The 18260-nt window shown below is 44.1% G+C and overlaps 1 protein-coding gene across 4 annotated transcripts in view; it reads left to right on the top strand.

Moving 5' to 3' along the window:
• Window positions 1-9971, top strand: part of GDAP1L1 (ganglioside induced differentiation associated protein 1 like 1) — a 53483-nt gene extending 43512 nt beyond the window's left edge. For 3 of the 4 annotated variants that reach the window (XM_066625535.1, XM_066625534.1, XM_066625533.1), the window contains 3 exons: window positions 5032-5129; window positions 7066-7180; window positions 9628-9971. In XM_066625535.1, the coding sequence (XP_066481632.1) occupies window positions 5032-5129; window positions 7066-7180; window positions 9628-9971 (557 nt within the window). The remainder of the gene's footprint in view (window positions 1-5031; window positions 5130-7065; window positions 7181-9627) is intronic. The other variant, XM_066625537.1, reaches the window with a different exon arrangement.
• Window positions 9972-18260: the final 8289 nt, after the last annotated feature.

Raw genomic sequence — 18260 nt, 5'->3', positions numbered from 1 at the left:
ACTGCTAGGTGGATAAGGAGAGATGAAACGCAGTGATCTGGAGCCCACTCTGCTACCCTTCACTCCACAGATTCTCCATGGTCATTTTTAAAAATAAACAGGAGGAGCAGAGCATGCTGGGAGCATTCTGCTCATCTTTAACTGAGACCACATGGAGAAAGGAAGCAGCGATCCAGAGCCGATGTTAAGGAAATGAGTTCCAGATCTCCTCTCCTTGTTCATGTGGTGGTGGCCGTGACAGTGGGGTATGTGTGTGCAAGTGTGAGCCATAGCTTTTGGGGGGGGGGGTGCAGCAAAATTGGGCTGATTCAGGCAGCATCAAAGCTTTAGCCAGAGAAAGGAGACAGCAAACTGGAGTGGAAGAGAAGACGGAAAGGGGTGGGCTCCAGATCCCCATGCTTGACCTCTCCTGGCCCACTTGGCTGTTTTTCCTAAGCAACCAGGTGGGCAGGAAAGCAAGGCACTGGCCATGCCAGCAGCCGCTTCCCCCTTTCCTCTAGTGGTGCTAGAGGAAGAACTGGGTTCAGCAATCAGGAAGAGGATCAGAGCACCAATCTAAGCATGTGCATGGATGACAGGACAGAGGGGTGTGCCAGACAGTGTGTTGTGGAGCACCCACCCCTAGTCAGTTTGCTGCTTCACTTCTCAAAGCAAACCTCATCTGGCCTCATCAGTAGGCCAGCCCTGGCCACAAGGAAACCCTTTTTGTTCAAGACCCACAGCCAATGTTGAGACAGAGAGGGCCAGATGGAATAAGATACAGATAAAAGAACCTTTGATTAAAACAATGTATGACTTCCAACTCTGATTCTGAACTGGCACATAAGGATATCTATGTGGTACAATATGGACCCATCTGTTGTAGGCTTGGCTGCATTCTTCCATTTGCTTTGCTGGTAGGTGTTGATATTTGCAAGGTAGAATTTGCAATTAATCGAACAGTAGTGCTACAATATGTATCGATTTTGTAATGCATCGGGGGGGGGGGGGAGGTTAGTCAACAGAGCCCAGCTTTAGACTATTGATTTGCTGTGAGTTAAGAAGATTCAACCAGCCAGCTGGATATGCAGTGGGAAGCATTCAGGAAAGGTTTAAAAATAATGCTTACGAGCAATCTAGGACAGGAAATGAATAGAAAATAATTTGTAACCTTAAGAGGCAAGGTGAATGGAGGTCATGCTTAGACAGGCATTCTGCAGGACACACCAGCTTTCTGCAACAGAAAGGGCTATAGAGACTTCTCTTTGTCACCATCACTGTACCTGCTGCTGTGGTTTGGGCTGACTTCAATCTCATGTGTTAAAAACAAAACCTAGAATCCCAGGATCCACTGAGATATTTTAATGTACAAAGCAAGAATGCATTTGCAGGATCTTTTCACAATAAGGACATAACTATTCAGATGTGAGGAGCTTCTGAGCCTGCATTCTTGCTCAGGAACTGAAGAAGTGTCTAGCTGGATGAGATGATCGAGGTTCACCAAGTCCGGTATTCTTTGCAAGAAGCCCAGCAACCAAAAGATACACCACTGGAAATTAGCCATTGGTTCATTGCCAGATAGCGGCAGTCTGTCATCTGCTTTATAGAATCACATAAGGACAAATGCAGATTCCCCACTTCTCTCTCTGTTGTCTTCCTGTGTTAAATCAGAGATGGTAAGCCCAGAGGATGGGGACGTCCCTTCTAAAGCACCATGCATGTAGATAGTGCTAAATCACCATCCCTTGACCCCTTCTGAGAGTATAATCAGCAAAATTATGTTAATCTTACAGACTGTTGTTGTTGTTGAACAATTTCAATGTGTTAGATCTTAACAGGGTTTATTTGATTTTACTTTCAGAATAGGTAAAGGGACGGTGAGTGAAAAACAGCAGGTGGGCCTCAATCTACCCTTTGGATATTCAGACAGGTGTATTTAGTAGTGTAGCTAGACGGGTGCAAAGCACTAAGTTTTGCAGCGACCTCACCGTGGCATGCAAGCTGCCCCTCCCCCTCCCTTTTAGAGCCTTTCTGGGCCGCTAGAGACTGCTCCGTTTTGCTCTAGTGGCCCAGAATGGTTCCGAAGGGGAGGGGAAGGGGCTGTTCGCACGCCGTGATGAAGTCACTGCAAAACTTAGTGCTTTGCACCCACTCTAGCTACACTACTGGCTGTATTCACACCTTAGTACCAACGTGTTCAGTTGAGATGTCCCTTTATAATTTTTATTTTAGAAATGTATACCCTGCCTTTCTCCAATGTTTCCGGGTGTACCATTAGGTGGGGGCAAGAACTCACCTGCTTCTCAGACCCATCCGCACCCCAGCAGCTATTAGAGAGTCTTTTTTTTATCAGCACTACCCTGAACTGGTCAACTGCATATCTCCAGATAACTATTTATACCAAAATACGAGAATCTAAAATACCGTAGACACTCGCCTATAGGGTGATAAATTTGTCCCAACAGATAGTGCCCGAATCTACCCTTCGCCTTATCTGCGGGGCCACTCGGGGTCAGGGCTGTTTCAGGCACACTGTGGAGCAGCTGTGGTGCTGCTAGGGAGGGTGACGTCCAGCTGCTCCCCCACCGCGCTAGGGGAGCCTGATGGAGCTGCTCGGCTTGCCTGCCGCTCTCTCCTTCCCACCTTCCCACCTGGAGTAGGGAGACTGATGGAGCTGCTCCCCTCCCCTGCCTCCCCTACCTCCCTCCCTCCTCACCTGCCTCCCTCATAGCTTCTCCTGGGCATTGCAGTCCCACCCACTCAGGCTCCCCGAGCCTGGTCCCCTTGGCTCTGACTTCCTCCTCCTCGTCTTCGCAAGGACAGGAAAGGGGAGCAGGAGCCTAGAGTGCGTCCCATGCCTGTGGTCAGTGGGGCTTACTCCCAGGAAAGTGAGCATAGGATGGCAGCTTTTGAGCCCAAGCCTGTGCATGCCTACTCAGAAGTAAATTCCATTACTGTCCATGGAGCTTACTCCCAGGAAAGTGCACATAGGATGGCAGCCTTTGAGCCCAAGCCAGTGCATGCCTACTCAGAAGTTAGTTCCATTATTGTCAACGGGGCTTACTCCCAGGAAAAGATTGTAGCTTGAAGATGGGGAGAGAAACGGGAGGGCTGCTTCTTCATGCAGAGCCACACAAAACATATTTCCAATTTGGCCCCACTGCTCCTAAGGCTGGCTCAGTGTTCATCCACGGGAGAGGCTGGATTGGAGAATAGCTGTGTCCTCTGGCCTTACCCAAGAAGGTTCACCACAGAGGAAGAGAAAGAGAGCAGAGCTGTAGTAAAGACTGTTATCACTTTGGCTGTGCTGGGAAATAAAAGGCACCACTAATGCTGATTTATAGCTCATCAATTGGATGAGCCATTGGATATAGCTGAGCCAATGATGCTGTGATAATTAGAAATGATTACTTAAGGGAGATGCAATGTCAGGACATGAGAAGGGTGAACAGGCCTAATTTATTCACTGTTTCATCTGGAAAGGAAACTCCTGCTAATGCAGCTGCCCAGCACTGAGTCGGTTCCTTATTAATTTAGAACTGGGCTGGGTGACATACGTGTGGGTGACTTCTTGGCTTGGTTACTGCAGTTGCACTGTACATGGGGCTCCTCTTGACTGCTATCAGAAAAAGCACAAAATGCACACACCGGTCTCTGAGCTGGAGCTGGCAGTCAAGATTACTTGGCACCAGTTCTTAGCATCTTTGCCTGGTTTTCTTTGGGATTCCAGGCACGTTCAAGGTGCTGGTTATGACTCTGCAATTGCTTAATGGACTTGACACAGCATATTTCCAGGAGTGCAGGGTTTCCACTTCTTACCCCAGACAGTTGATGTAAATCCTTTAAAACCCCAGGAGATGTGAGAAAAAGCAGCTGTAGCAGCATATCCTGACCATTTCCTTCTGGGTCCTATTGTATACCCAGCTCCTTCACCTGCTGCACTGCACACCTAGAGACCTGCTAAGCACACCTGTTGAGGAAGAGGCATGAATGACTGGAGGAACTGGGTAAAAGAAACCACTGCAGAGGATGCTGTTCTCCCATTTCAACTTGAGATTTCCAAGGCCCTGTCCAGTATCTTACCACCCTAAAGATGAACCTTCAACTATATGAATGTTCATTCTGACCTACAGAGGAGGGTGGGCATTGTGAGCTCTTTCTCTGGAGGTGAAATTAGTGGGACACAGGTGAGTCCACAGCCATCTTAGTTATGGTGCCTGTCCTCTGGAACTCACTCCCTAGAAAGTGTTTTAAGACTCCTGTCTTAAAACACTAATAAAACTATTGTTCATGAAGACTATCCTAATGCCTTCCTGGTGGGAAAAATTGTTACATTGTTTTCTGAAGGGCTGCAGGCTTTGGCTGAGGTGCATTAATAGCATCCAATGTACCACTTTGGTTGGCCCCAGATTGGTTATGATGTCCTTTGTGATCCTGGTAGCAGTTCTCCAAGATCATAGGTGGAGGTTTTCCCCATATCTACTGCCTGAGATTTGAACTGCTGCCTCCTCTCAGCAGGCAATGCCAGGAATTGAACTAGGGATATTCTGTATGCAAAACATATGCCTTTCCGCTAGGCTAAAAAACCCCTCTCTCAAATATATGCATATAATCAAATAAATAAAATATATGGATTTTTATGAAGCTATGGGGTGGAGCAGTAGAGGAAGCATGGAGGAAAGAAGAATAGTAGACTACAGTGTTGGGAGACTAGAGCTCACTCTCCTCTTCACACTTCCCCATCCACTCCATCTCTTTCTTCTTTCTTCAAACCAATCACAGGAGAAGGAGTTGTAGAGGCATATGGATGGCCAAAGGTAGCCCCCCCTCCCAGGTAATCTGCTACTGAAGGCAAACATCTCCGTTGGTCTTGTGTATGGGCCAGTCCTATATTCCTTTCTTGGTTTATTTGAGGTATTACAAGTTCATAGCAGGAAGGAAGAGTGAGGCATTTTTAGATGAAGTGTCATCTCTGGTAAAAAATCTCCTGAGAGAGAGAGAGAATGTGTCAAGTATCCTGCCATGATCCCACTCCCTTTCCATTTTTTGCAGGACATTTGGTAAACGCCACCACAGACCTGATGAAATTAGACCATGAAGAGGAGCCACAGCTATCAGAGCCCTACCTGTCTAAACAGAAGAAACTCATGGTGAGACATTCATAGCAGCATGAGTGACGTTATTATGGCAGAGGAGGAGAATGTGCTTAGCTTCCCATGGAGTGCCTTTACCAGAACCACAAGGTCCCAGAGCACATAGGTGGCTATTAATATCAGAGAGGGTGGCCTTCAGTTGTGCTTGAACAACTGCTTGTGCTTGAGCTGAATTGAGCTACAGCTGACCAAGGTTTTTACATGCAGGCCGTTCAGCTCCACCAATTTCCACCTGCTGCTTCTGTCTGCTGCCTCTTGTGACTGCAGTCATTGTTACTGCCTGGCACTGCCACATTGCAGCCCTGGAGTGCACTGAGTCTTCCCTACTCCAGCTGCTAAGCTCCCTCAGTGGCATAGGTAGAGGGGGTGCAAAGAACTAAGTTTTACAGGTAGCCTCACCGCAGCATGCAAGCAGCCCCTCCCCTTAAGAGCCATTCCAGGCATTCACTTCTGTTTTGCTCCCCTGCCCGCAATGGCTCTGAAGGGGAGGGGAAGAGGCCATTTGCATGCTGCGGTGAAACTCCCTGCAAAACTTAGTGCTTTGCACCCCCTCTAGTTACACCACTGAGCTCCCTACATCCAAACATGAATCATTGTCCCAGGAGCAGCCTTACTGAATACAGGGCATTCTGTTCTCCTACTTACCCCAAGTTCCTTCTTAATCACAATGCTTGCACAGAAGATGCTTTTCTCATTTCTTCAACCCTGAAGCACTATGTTCTGACCATATTGCACCTGACAGAATTCCTCATTCTGTACAGGTTATGTCCTAGTGTCCTCTATTCCATTTGTCCTCAGCCTGTTGTCAAGAGCTGGGAACCACCTCACCCCAGCTTGCAACATGGGACCACCTTCTGAAGCCAGGTGGGCAAAAGAGTAGCCATGGGTTCTCTTCTTTTCCCACCCAGTGGTGGCCAGCCAGTGTGTGCTGATACTGTGTTGTTCTGCCCCTTCTTTCCTTCCAAGTAAATTAGAAAGAAAGATGGGCAGAGAATGGCCTGGGAATAGTGTCTGCTGTACTCAGTTTTGAAAAGCAGATGAAAGGAAAGGGGATGCAAGACAAGGCAGATAGCAGAGGGAGTGCCATGGCAGGGGACAGCAGGTGGATGGGTGCAAGACTAGGAGATCCACTAGTAATTGATGGGCTTGACCAAAGCAAGCATTCCAAACTCTCTGGTAGGGTACTAGTAGCAACTGTTACCCTGCATGTGCCCAATCTTGGAAGCTAAGCAGAGTCAGGCCTACTTAGTACTTGGATGGGAGACCACTTGGGAATACTGGGTGCTGTAGGCTTATACCATAGTCTTTCGAGACTGAAGGTTGCCAACCATATTTCTCATCTAGAATCCCAGTCCTGGCTATTGTGGGCCTGAACTTCAGAACAAAATGGTGATAGCAACTTTGCCAGAACCCTCCTTCAGCAGCCCACCTGTTGAACACCTCTTCTCTATTCCACCCAGGTTCCCCATTGCCACTTATATGCAGGTGGTGTGCACTTCCTGAACAGATGTGAAATTAGTTTCAAGTCATCCATTTGGCTGATCCAAACAAATTAGAGCCCCGTGCATCTCTGAGAGTTGATAGAGCCACCCAGCTCTCCTCCTACCCACTGTGACTGCAGTGGAGGGCATCAGCAGCAGCATAAATGGGTTTGATGCCGTTTGCAAATGCTTCCTGCAGCCTTGTCAAGGGCACAACTGAAAAGTGATGGTATGCCTCCTCTCACCCCCCTTTTGGTAGATGACTTCAGGAGAAGTACCATAAAGGGCATCTGTGCACAGTGGGGTGCAGCCAGTTACCATACTGGATACACCAACTCTAGTGACACCACAGATTTTTGTATGTTCTAATTGTTTGCAGAAACAATTTGCAGAAACACACATTCTTCTCATTTGATTGATTTGATATAAAGCTTGTGTTTGTTTTCATGTAGGCCAAAATCCTGGAACATGACAATGTGAACTACTTGAAGAAAATCCTGGGTGAGCTGGCAATGGTGCTAGATCAAATTGAGGCTGAGCTGGAGAAGAGAAAAATTGAATATCAAGGTATGAATAATCATACGGATACAGAATTTATTTTTCTAGGTCTGGACAGGGCTGGCCCATCCATGAGGCCAACTGAGGCTATAGCTTCAGGGCACAGATTGATAGGGGATGCCCACCTCCATCTGCCTTTTTGAATTGATTGACCTGAAAATGATGTATTGAATATGCTTTTGATTGTTCCTAATGCTTGCTCACTTGCGTGTTGGTTGACCCTGCTTATGTAGGATCATAAGCAGGGTCAACTTCTTGATCTTTTAGTAATGCATTTGAACTGTCTGCAAACAACCTTGTACTGAGACATCTTTGTGACTGCTACTCTTGAGAGGCTCAGCTTTTCCATAACTCTGTTTGGGATAGATTTGCAAGATATCTGCTTGATGTGTGTCTGACTCACAGACAAATTCACAGATAGGCTGAGCCTCATGTTCAGGGTCTGACTGATCACTGATTTTTATTGCAGTGAAGAAAGTACTAAACAATAAATGTTTATTGCCACCTCTCCCAGCTGATTGGCTCCCATCTGGCTGGCAGTGGGAGAGGAACTCCTCTACAGTGATGCTAAGAGAAGAAAGCAAGAAGCTGGGGAGGGGGGACTATTTGGCATGGAAGTTCATATGGATCTCACAGTGACCTGAGAGAATAAGAAAATTATTCCAGAATCAGGTGAAAGAAAGTGCCTGAAAATTACTAGAATAAACTTTCCCACCACTTCCTCAAATGCCACCCTACAGTATTAAGGCTGGGGGGTGCTTCTTTTTTTCATGCATTTTAATAATTGAAGCTGCAATTTGAAGTGAGAGACTGGATTGGAGTGTGGGAAAGAGGGGCTCAGTGCTCAATCCTTTTCTTGAAAACTGCTGCTCAGCTACTGGGGAGAAGAAACGGATAGTTCTACCTTTAGAACATATAGAAATGTATACTATATTATCATGATGAACTAAATAAATCACTGCTCACCCAGCATGGAGCGCTTCACAAGAGAGAAGTCTTTAATAGCATTCCCAGTGGAGGTCAAGAGACAGAGAAATTATCGCTCTCTGCAAAAATATGACATTTCTAATAACTCTGCATCTATCAATGTCTTAGGTTGACCTAAGTGGCTGACTGATGGCGTCAAAAATCATCAGGGTTAATATAGCTCAGGCCACTTCTATTAACTCACTGTGGAATGCTTGAAAAAAAAATCTTAAAAGATTTGGGTGAACTATATGCAAAAGTACCAAGGTGACAGACATCACAGTGAGACGCAACCAGTGATTATGAGAGCAACGTGCTGCAAAGGAAGAGGTGGAGGAGGTAGAGAGAGAGTGAGAGAGCTTAATAGCTTCAAAGGCTATTTTTGGATACCAGATTTTATGCAGAAAAAGTACTGGATGTGTATGAGAAGGGATAACATGCTTGGACATCTGCATTAAGTACACACAGTGCATGAAAATCTTGGGTTTACAATATCATAATTGTTATGTATTTTTAACTTGGTATTTGATATAGATGTAGTTTACACTATGTTTTAATTATTTGTGATACTGTTTTGTATTTTGTAAGCCTCTTTGGGTGCCCATGTAGTTGAAAGTAGGATATAACTTGAATGGATGAATGAAATACTTGTGAACTCTTCCTATGATTATAGGCAGGTAGTGTGCTTGTTGCAATTCTATGGAAGTACAGAAAAGCTGCAGAATGTGTTCTATTCCTGAGAAAGCCTGACTTTCATTTATAAAAATGGCAAGTGTCTAGCCCTTACGGTTCTTAATGTATGCTAACAATTGTATGGGCAATATTTGGAGAAATTTCAGAAGATAAATGAGTTGGTTGCTGCAAATTTCCAATGGAGTGGAATTTCAGAGTCTTGTGTAGCTCCTGGCACAGTCTCAGGGTTCCTAAAAGCAGAATAAGCATACAAACAACTGCAGGTTAAATTATGCAAAATTAAATGAAGAAAATTTGCTGATATTGCATATTCTATACAGAACATAACATCCAGGTTTTTCTTGGGCTTTGTTTCAATCCCTTCTTTTTCACGTGAGAGAGGTAATGTCATCTGTGTTGTTTTATTGGAACTGGAATATGTGAAGAGAACCATCTTTTCCCTAAATGTTACGAGCTCCTGGGGTGGTCCTTTATTGGATCTGAGGATCCAAGACTTATCTGGTTAGGCTGCCTGAGAGGGTATTTCTGTCCCCACTCTGGAACACCCTCCCTTGGGAGGCTCATATTGCCCTTTGTCTATTAACTTTTGGTCTCTATGTAAACAATTCATTTAACTTGCCCGATGGTTGATAGTTTATACTTATAGCTGCTGTTAATCCATCTTGTAGACGGTTTGGACTGTGATTTTACTGAATGATTCTTGTGTTTTAATTTTTGTAAGCCACCTTGAGTATCATTTTCAGAATGGAAAGGGAAAAAAATATTTATAATGAATAAATGGTTGCTTTCTTTTCCAGGACAGAAGTGTGAACTCTGGCTCTGTGGATGCATATTCACTTTGGCCGACATCTTGCTGGGAGCCACTCTGCACCGCCTCAAGTTTCTAGGACTTTCTAAGAAATACTGGGAAGATGGCAGCAGGCCGAATCTACAGAACTTCTTTGAAAGGATACAGAGACGCTTTGCCTTCAAGAAAGTTTTGGGAGACATACACACCACTCTCCTCTCGGCTGTGGTACCCAACGCCTTCAGGCTGGTCAAACGGAAACCTCCCTCCTTTTTTGGAGCCTCCTTCCTCATGGGCTCTCTAGGGGGGATGGGGTATTTTGCTTATTGGTATCTAAAGAAAAAATACATCTAATGCTGGCTGTTCTGGTGTTTAGTTTGGTGTCTCTGTGCCGTGTGAAATCTTCAGTAACTGTAATGAAATTTGAAACCAATATGAATAACTATACTGTTAATGTAACATTCCATAGTCTAGAAGTAGAAACGTATTACTGCAAGAGAGCGAATCAACAAAAATAGGCAACTTGTAAAAATGCCTTTTTTTTTTAGGTTTCAGTATTACAAAACCATAAACGGGGGTTGTATAGAACGCTTACACAACCACCGTGGAACAAAACTGCCCTCTAGCACAGGAAAACACCATCAGAAGAGAGATGGCAACCCCAGCAACACAAAACTTTAAAAATGGGGTTTTCTTCCATAAATTTATTTCCCCCCCCCCTCCAAATATGTGGTGGCCACGTAGCACTTTTTTTTTTCCACAGGTGCAAGTTGCCAGAACTTTTCTCTCCTCTTGTGGTGTTGTGATGAGATTGAGCCTTTTTTTCTCTCAGCAGAAATAGATTGAACACAGTCAGAGGCCACAGTAGTTAGTGAAGTTTTGACTTAAGGTGGAAAATGAATTGTCTCTCTCTGTATCATCATTTCCATTGAATCAAGTATTTTTATTGACCTGCGCTTAGAATGCATCCACTTCTATTTTTTAATTTTTTAATTGTATGTATAGCTAACAGCCAGTGACTTTTTCTGATTGTAATCTTAATTTCAAAGATGGATTCTGTCTTACTGAGACATTTGCCTCAAGGTTCTTCTCATGAATTTGCCAAGCATTGTTCACCAATGGAGCCTTTCTTGACTCTAGCGACATGATTGTTTTCATCCATTTCAAGCCATTTCCTGAGGATTTTATGTTGGTTTTTTTTAATTTGGGTTTTTTTCCCCTTTTCCTTTGGGAGTTTTTTCCAGTCACTTGCCCGCTGTGTATTTTCTTAGAAACACTTTGCACAGAAAATCACATTTCTCACTTTCTTGTGCCTTTTGCATGTTGGAAAGAATAATGAGCATCACTGCTACTTATGCTTAAAAAAACAACAACTCTGAGAACCTAAATAAATCATACGGGAGGAGTAACGGCTTTACATTCCTAAATGCGTTAAGCATCACTTGACTCATTTCCAAAAGCAAATGTGTATGTGTGTATGTGTTTACAAACCGTTTTTCACATTAACACAGTTAGGTGAGCCTTGTCCCAGAACCTGTTTTCAGTGCTGTGACAGAGTCTGATCTACACATGCAGCGAAATAAATGACCAGTTTGAACAAAACCAGCCCTGCCCACCACTCATGAAAACAAGGGTGTGCACATTCTACCCTGTCCACCACCTGGACACACACCTTTCTACTCCTATATACTCATGTAGCAGGCAGAACGTGACGTGGTTTCAATAATACATTAAAATATAAACCACATGACCAGCAGCTGTTTGGCCATTTCACCCCCATTTTTAATTGTGTGGTGGGCAAAGTCAGCAGACAGTGGAGTTTGAATTAAGTGAAGGTGGTAGAATCCTAAGATAGCTGAATGGACTGTACCACTTTAGTATGTAGGTGGGGGATATACTTTTTAAATGATTCCAACATTCAAGTGAAAAATCTGCACAAGAAGAGATCTATCACATCTAAGTCAAAGGCTTGGTACAGGCCTGCTCCCTTCCACTTGGAGGAAGGTTGGATTTTATTTAATGATCTTCTAATAAAGAATTGCTTCAAGGAGAAGACCAGAAGCACAAGGAGGTTTGGCATCTAAATTGATGCCTACATTCCATTTTACCATCCAGTATAAATCTTGAAATGTGAAATTATTCCAGACTGGAGTATTTCTGAGTATGCACCAAGTGCCTTTCACTTGCCTCCAAGTTTAACTATAACCAGCTAACCATATCATATGTCTGATAGTAGAGAAAGGTACTTCCCCATCAGGGTTGAGATTTCAAGGCAGGCTTGAATTCATGCATTCTAGAGTCTAGACATTAACCACTGCCTATGTTGCACTTTGAAGGATTCTCAGTGTGGTATTTGTAGGGGAAATCTGTAGCACTTAGTTTGGATTCCAAACTAAAATCTTGGTCTTGGAGAGCAGATAAGGTAGTTTTCATTTTTTACATGGACTAGACATAATTTTGGCAGTCCCAGAGCTACATATGGACCTAAATCAGCCTTGGTGTAAGTAGGTATTCTTTTGCAGAAATGTGTTTCCCCTCTCTTCTATTTTAAGACTTCAGAGAAGAGGAAAAGGCCAACAGCTGCTACCTTATAATCCGTTCCCCTGCCCAAGGCTCCCTCTGTGGGACAAGAACTGCCTCCTCAGGCCTCAAGGTACTTTAAGGATACTGCACAAAAGACACTAGACCACATCATCTCCATCAGAGACAGTCTAAAGTAGTGGTTTTCAAACCTTCTAGCACCGGGACCCACTTTTTAGAATGACAATCTGTCAGGACCCACTGGAAGTGATGTCATGACCAAAAGTGACATCAACCAGAAACCCCCCATATGACAAAATGAAATCAATTAATTAAAATTTTGCAATAAGTTTAAAAATTCATTTAAAATAGAGAACACTTTAGAACACCCTCCCAAGTAGTTGCTGGTGTGTTTTAAAAAAATTCCCCAAACATCCCAAAGACTGCAATTCTATCCACACTTGCCAGGGAGTAAGCCCCATTGGCTATCATTGCTAAAAACAGTTATATAGTAGCCGCTTAAAGTACAGATCTGCAACATTTCCCCAAATGCAGTCACATACCATGGTACCATCAAGTCTAATATCAATTTAAAATAACATACACATTGAAATGAATGGGAACCCACCTGAAATTGGCTTGTGACCCACCTCCAGGGTCCCAACCCACAGTTTGTGGAAACACTGGCCTAAAACATCATTTGTGTTACTACCAATAGGAAACAGCATTCCTTCCAAACCTTGGGCTTTGTAGGAGTGCTGTAAACATTATGTGCACAGGCAACAGGATGATAAATTTAGTTTTTTAATGTGAATTTGTCCCCCTCTTTGCATATATCAGACTGGGGATGGGGCCTGATTTAAAGAGCAAGTGGTGTTGCTGTACTCTTTCCCACCTGCAGCTTACGGTCTCACAATCTACTGTTATCCTTTGGATTATGCAGCTTCCTCTACTGTTGATTTGTTATAGTGCTCATTGTGATTGGCAACCATTCAATCCAATGGGAGCAGTGCACTGTGGGCCAATCAATGCCTGTTTATTTCCTATTGGATCAACAATGTGTCCAATAGCACTGTTTCACATATTGCTTGGGGGAACTTAAGTCCCAAGCCATCAGCCATATTGCAGTATTGCTAAAGGGCACTTTTTTGTCTTCAGGGCTCACCTTGCCCCTAGTATAAGGAGTTGGTCCTTGTCGGAGGCATAACAAGGGCAGAGCCTGAGGGGCAGCTGTCCCTGGTGCTACGCCAAGGGGGGAGAATGGCTGCCTTGTGCTGCTTACAGTTCTCCTGGAGGTGGGGGCACTTGCTGCCGTGGCTTTGCACTCCCCCATTCCTACTGCTCAGTGGTGCTCACTTCAACTAGTGCCCATTCAAGAGGCGAGCCTACATTGGAGAAAGAATGGAGGTGCAAAGCTGCTACAGCATACATCTCCTCTTCCAGGAGAACCCTAAACAGAAGAGGTGCAAGGTAGTCACTTCCAGGTTTTCCCTGAAGGAGGATCTTGCTTTTTTTTTTTTTTTTTTTTTTGCCCTTCTAACTTTTATCACAGGGGTGCTCACACTTTTTTTGGCTTGAGAGCTACTTTGAAACCCAGCAAGGCCCGGAGATCTACCAGACTTTTTTTTACAATGTTCGCGCCATCATAACATAACATTTATGTGTACAATGTATGTTGGTGTACCTTGAGCCCCACTGAGTATAGCAGGACTTACTCCTGAGTAGACATGCCTAGGATTAGGCTGTGAGGCTGCAATCCTAGCCACACTTACCTGGGAGTAAGCCCCATTGAGTACAATGGGCCTTACTCCCGGCATTTCCTCCCAGAGGCACCTGAAGGGGGGGGAGTCGGCACTCCGCGATCCACTCATTTTGCCTCGCAATCTACCGGTAGATCGCGATCCACCTATTGAGCACCCCTGTTCTATCAACTTCCAGCTGTAAGTTCATTGTCCTCAGAATCCCACAGAATGCCTACTTGAAGGAACTATTGCATTTTACTTTCACTTCCTGAAGAATTGCCTGATTTTACAACTGAGATGGGGAATGCTGATTAGTTCCCTGGTTTTCCTTTGGCTCTGGATGCTGTCAGGGTGTTGCCTCTGGCCAACCAATAGTAGTTCCTCAAGTGCACACAGCCCAAGAACCTGTGCAATCAGTTCAATGTGTAAGAAAGGGCATTGACAGATCAGCTCTAAATTATCAACACTCCCATGCAAATGTCAATGGTCACTATTTCTTACACATATTAAAATGTAGATTAAAGTCCCTCCTACCTTAAGCAACTCTTCTTGCCCCATCATCTATTATCTGAAAGTGGGATGTGGCTGTAGGCAGTGCCAGTATCAGGTTGCTAGGAAACTAGGGAAACGTCCTGCACTGAGCCCCCCATGGAACTCCCCACGCACCCCCAATGGTGCACTGGACACTACCACAGCCACCAGTGTTTAGGCTGCAGATCCATTTAATTAATTAATTAATTATTATTATTATTATTATTGCTTAAGAAAACATGACTAAATTCAAGTTGATAATCCCGATAACTTTGCTTCATTAAATAGGAATTATACTATAAAACTAGTTTAACTGGTTTGTGGATTGGACTGTTAGGAGTTAGTAAGGCCATATGAGGATCAGGTAGCTGGAAATTATAGCCAGATTTCTCTGGTACTTTAAACAAATGGTGCCATTAATCAATGTTACAAAACAGCCATTTGTTGCAATTTCAAGCTTTGCCTAACACTGAAATCCTATGCATGTTTACTCAGAAGTAAAGTTCAGCAATGGGATGCGTAGTAGGGACCAAAGCCCCATTGAACAAAATGGGACTTACTTCTGAGTAAACATGCTTAGGAATGCATAGTAAAATTAATTTTAAATCAAAATGTGCATATGGATACTGTTTCTTTAAATAAATGCACTTGACTTGGTCTAATGAGAGCCTAATCACATCATGAAGTGATGACGAATGTAAGAGAGACTTAAGAGCCACTATAAAAATAAACTACTGTAAACAGATTCAAACTATGAAAGAAAAACAGGTGCCTCTTTTCAATGATCTAAAAACAGAAGCTATAAACAAAAAGATATGGATGGATATCACACATAATTTAACAAATCTTATACTGTGAAAATCTAGCGAGTAAAAAGCACTGCTCTGCCACCTCTAAACCTGGCATAGATAAGTATTAAAGGTAGATGCAAGAAAAAAGTCTAGCTTTTAAAGCTCAGTTTAAGAGTTTTAAAGGTTCAGGGCACATATTCCCAGCAATGCCCAAAGTTCAGGACATTCAGGATACATGTTCCCAGAAATGTTTATGAATTGGAAAAACATGTTCCAAAGTTTTATATGTGTATTAAGCTTATATGTGTAAAGCTTCTGTGTGATGGGGAACACCATACAGACAGGTGCATATACAGAGGAATTACATGGTGGTATTTTGAGATGTGTTGCCAAAACCAAGGGCATTTAACCCTCTTCCTGATACACTTACCAACATTGGGCTTCCTAACATTCAGACACAGACATTCAATGTTGCATATGCTACATAGTTACTAAAGCTACTAACTCTCCAGGATTGGCCTGGAGTTTCCAGCAATCAGCATCAAGCTCCTGGTGAAGATGGAAAACAATCTTGAATATTTTAATAGGGCATCTATAGCCTAGGTTACAACAAACTGGGAGCCAAAAATCTCCAGGAACAGCTTCCTATTAGTCAGTTAGTTAGTTGGCAACCTTCAGTCTTGAAAGACTATGGTATCGCGCTCTGAATGGTGGTTCTGGCACAGCGTCTAGTGTGGCTGAAAAGGCCGATTTGGGAGTGAATCGTCACCTATCCTATCAGTCACCGCCAACCTAAAGAGAGGTCTATATCAATGGGAAAATGTTAGAATATACTATGTTGAACATGTCCGTTACCCAATGTTAATGTCTTTGGCAATTCATTTTTTTCCAACCCCTGCATGAGTCCATTAAGCTGCCCAACACCACAAATATAACCATGTCTGAAAGTCAGCCTGTGATGCAAACAGGGAGCCATAATAGGCTCAATGGTAGAGCTTCTACTTTCCACAGAGAAAGTGTTAGGTTTAATTCCTGGTATCCAGAGGCAGGAATGGGAAAGGCCCCTCATTGACAGACCCTGGAAAGCCACTGCTTGCCACTCTAGGCAGACAAGACTGAAGTTGGTCTAAAGCCGCTTTATGTGGCAAGATAAATTTTCTCCAATGAAGAGTGGGTGAGTGAAAGCTATCTTAACCCATTTCTATGCTTTCATGCCTATAGAAAGACTCCCATTACCTGAAGGTTAGGCAAGCATAACTGTTGCCCCTCTCTGTTACCCCTAACATTGTTCTCAAGCAGTCTTCTGCTTTTATTGACAGGTCTTCCATTAACACGTTATCAACGAAATAAGTGCTGGAACTTCTCCCCAGATAATTCCCCCTCCCAACACAGGGAATTGTATTATAATTTTGTTTTCTTTCTCTTACAAGGTTGTTGATCATTTCAGCATGCTGACCACTTGGAAGATCTGCAGTCACACATCTTTCCTTTCTGACTTGACTTGTTGGCAACCTTCAGTCTTGAGAGACTATGGTATCACGCTCTGAATGGTGGTTCTGGAACAGCGTCTAGTGTGGCTGAAAAGGCCGATTCGGGAGTGACAATCCCTTTCACACTGGGAGCAAGTGCAGTCTGTCCCTGGTCTGTCTCCCTGGCTATGGGCCTTCCTTCTTTGCCTCAGTCTGTTAGCCAAGTGTCTCTTCAAACTGGGAAAGGCCATGCTGCACAGCCTGCCTCCAAGCGGGCCGCTCAGAGGCCAGGATTTCCCACTTGTTGAGGTCCACTCCTAAGGCCTTCAGATCTCTCTTGCAGATGTCCTTGTATCGCAGCTGTGGTCTACCTGTAGAGCGCTTTCCTTGCACAAGTTCTCCATAGAGGAGATCCTTTGAGATCCGGCCATCATCCATTCTCACAACATGACTGAGCCAACGCAGGCGTCTCTGTTTCAGCAGTGCATACATGCTAGGGATTCCAGCTCGTTCCAGGACTGTGTTGTTTGGAACTTTGTCCCGTGCCTTAATGCGCATTACTGGGGGAACTAAAACTGCACATTTCTCTTAAGCATTTTCAAGTTGAAGCAGCCACTCCACTTTCTCTCCCATTATGCATTCGACACACATTCTGATCTAGTTTCTAGCAGCCTTCTGATTTCCAAAGGAACAATTAGGTAAATGTTCCACTGCCAGCATGAGCAATGCTAACTCTTTATTCTGGAAGGACACAATACAAAGGCAGACGATACCCACACTCCAAAATGAGGACAGTTATCCCACAGCACTAGCAAGTTCCCCAAAGAGCAGAGATACAGATTTCAGCTCCCAGAATATTCAGCTCTGCAACCAGAGCACCAATCTGCTTCACATGACATTGACATTTCCATTAAGTCAGGAGAACTAAGAAAAGTAATGGAAAGGAATTACAGTGCAATCTAGTAAAGGTGGCTATGCAAAACATGGCAGTCACTTGTTATGTCATGTCATGAGAAGCTGCCTTATTTACTTGTTATGACTAATTTATTCTAGTACTGCAATGTCTAATGCAAGTGGCAGCGGCTCTCCAAGGTGTGTCCCATTCAAAGATCTTTTAAACCACAGGGGCTGCGGATTGAACCTGGCACCTTCTGCAAGCAAACCATGACTTCGACTCCTGAAAAATACCCCCCCCCCCATTTCTCCCAATTTTCAAAATTATTTGAACCCTGGGGCAAAACAGCTGGCTAGGCATCATGGCACTACAGAGAGGTAGGTAAACAAAATTCTTACTTATCTACTCTGCTATGCCATGGTCCCCAGTTGACCTACTTGGATCTTTGGCTGTCAAAGCCCAAGTGGACCCCAGAAGGCATGCCAAGGCTGGGACGGGGAAATGGGATATCGGTGGCACCATTGCTGCCGATAACCACCCCTTGCTCTCCCCCAGCATATTTCCTGGAAGCCCTGATCCTCCCCTTCCTCACCCACAGCCCACCCCATGCACCAACTTGACTTAGTGGCACAAAGGCACAGTCACCAACCTTTTATTCTGGTGGCCCTGCTATACCCATTATCACTGTGGCTGCA

Source organism: Tiliqua scincoides, chromosome 4 (genome assembly GCF_035046505.1).
Source record: "Tiliqua scincoides isolate rTilSci1 chromosome 4, rTilSci1.hap2, whole genome shotgun sequence".
NCBI lineage: Eukaryota > Metazoa > Chordata > Lepidosauria > Squamata > Scincidae > Tiliqua > Tiliqua scincoides.
This window is presented reverse-complemented; position numbering and strand designations above follow the sequence as displayed.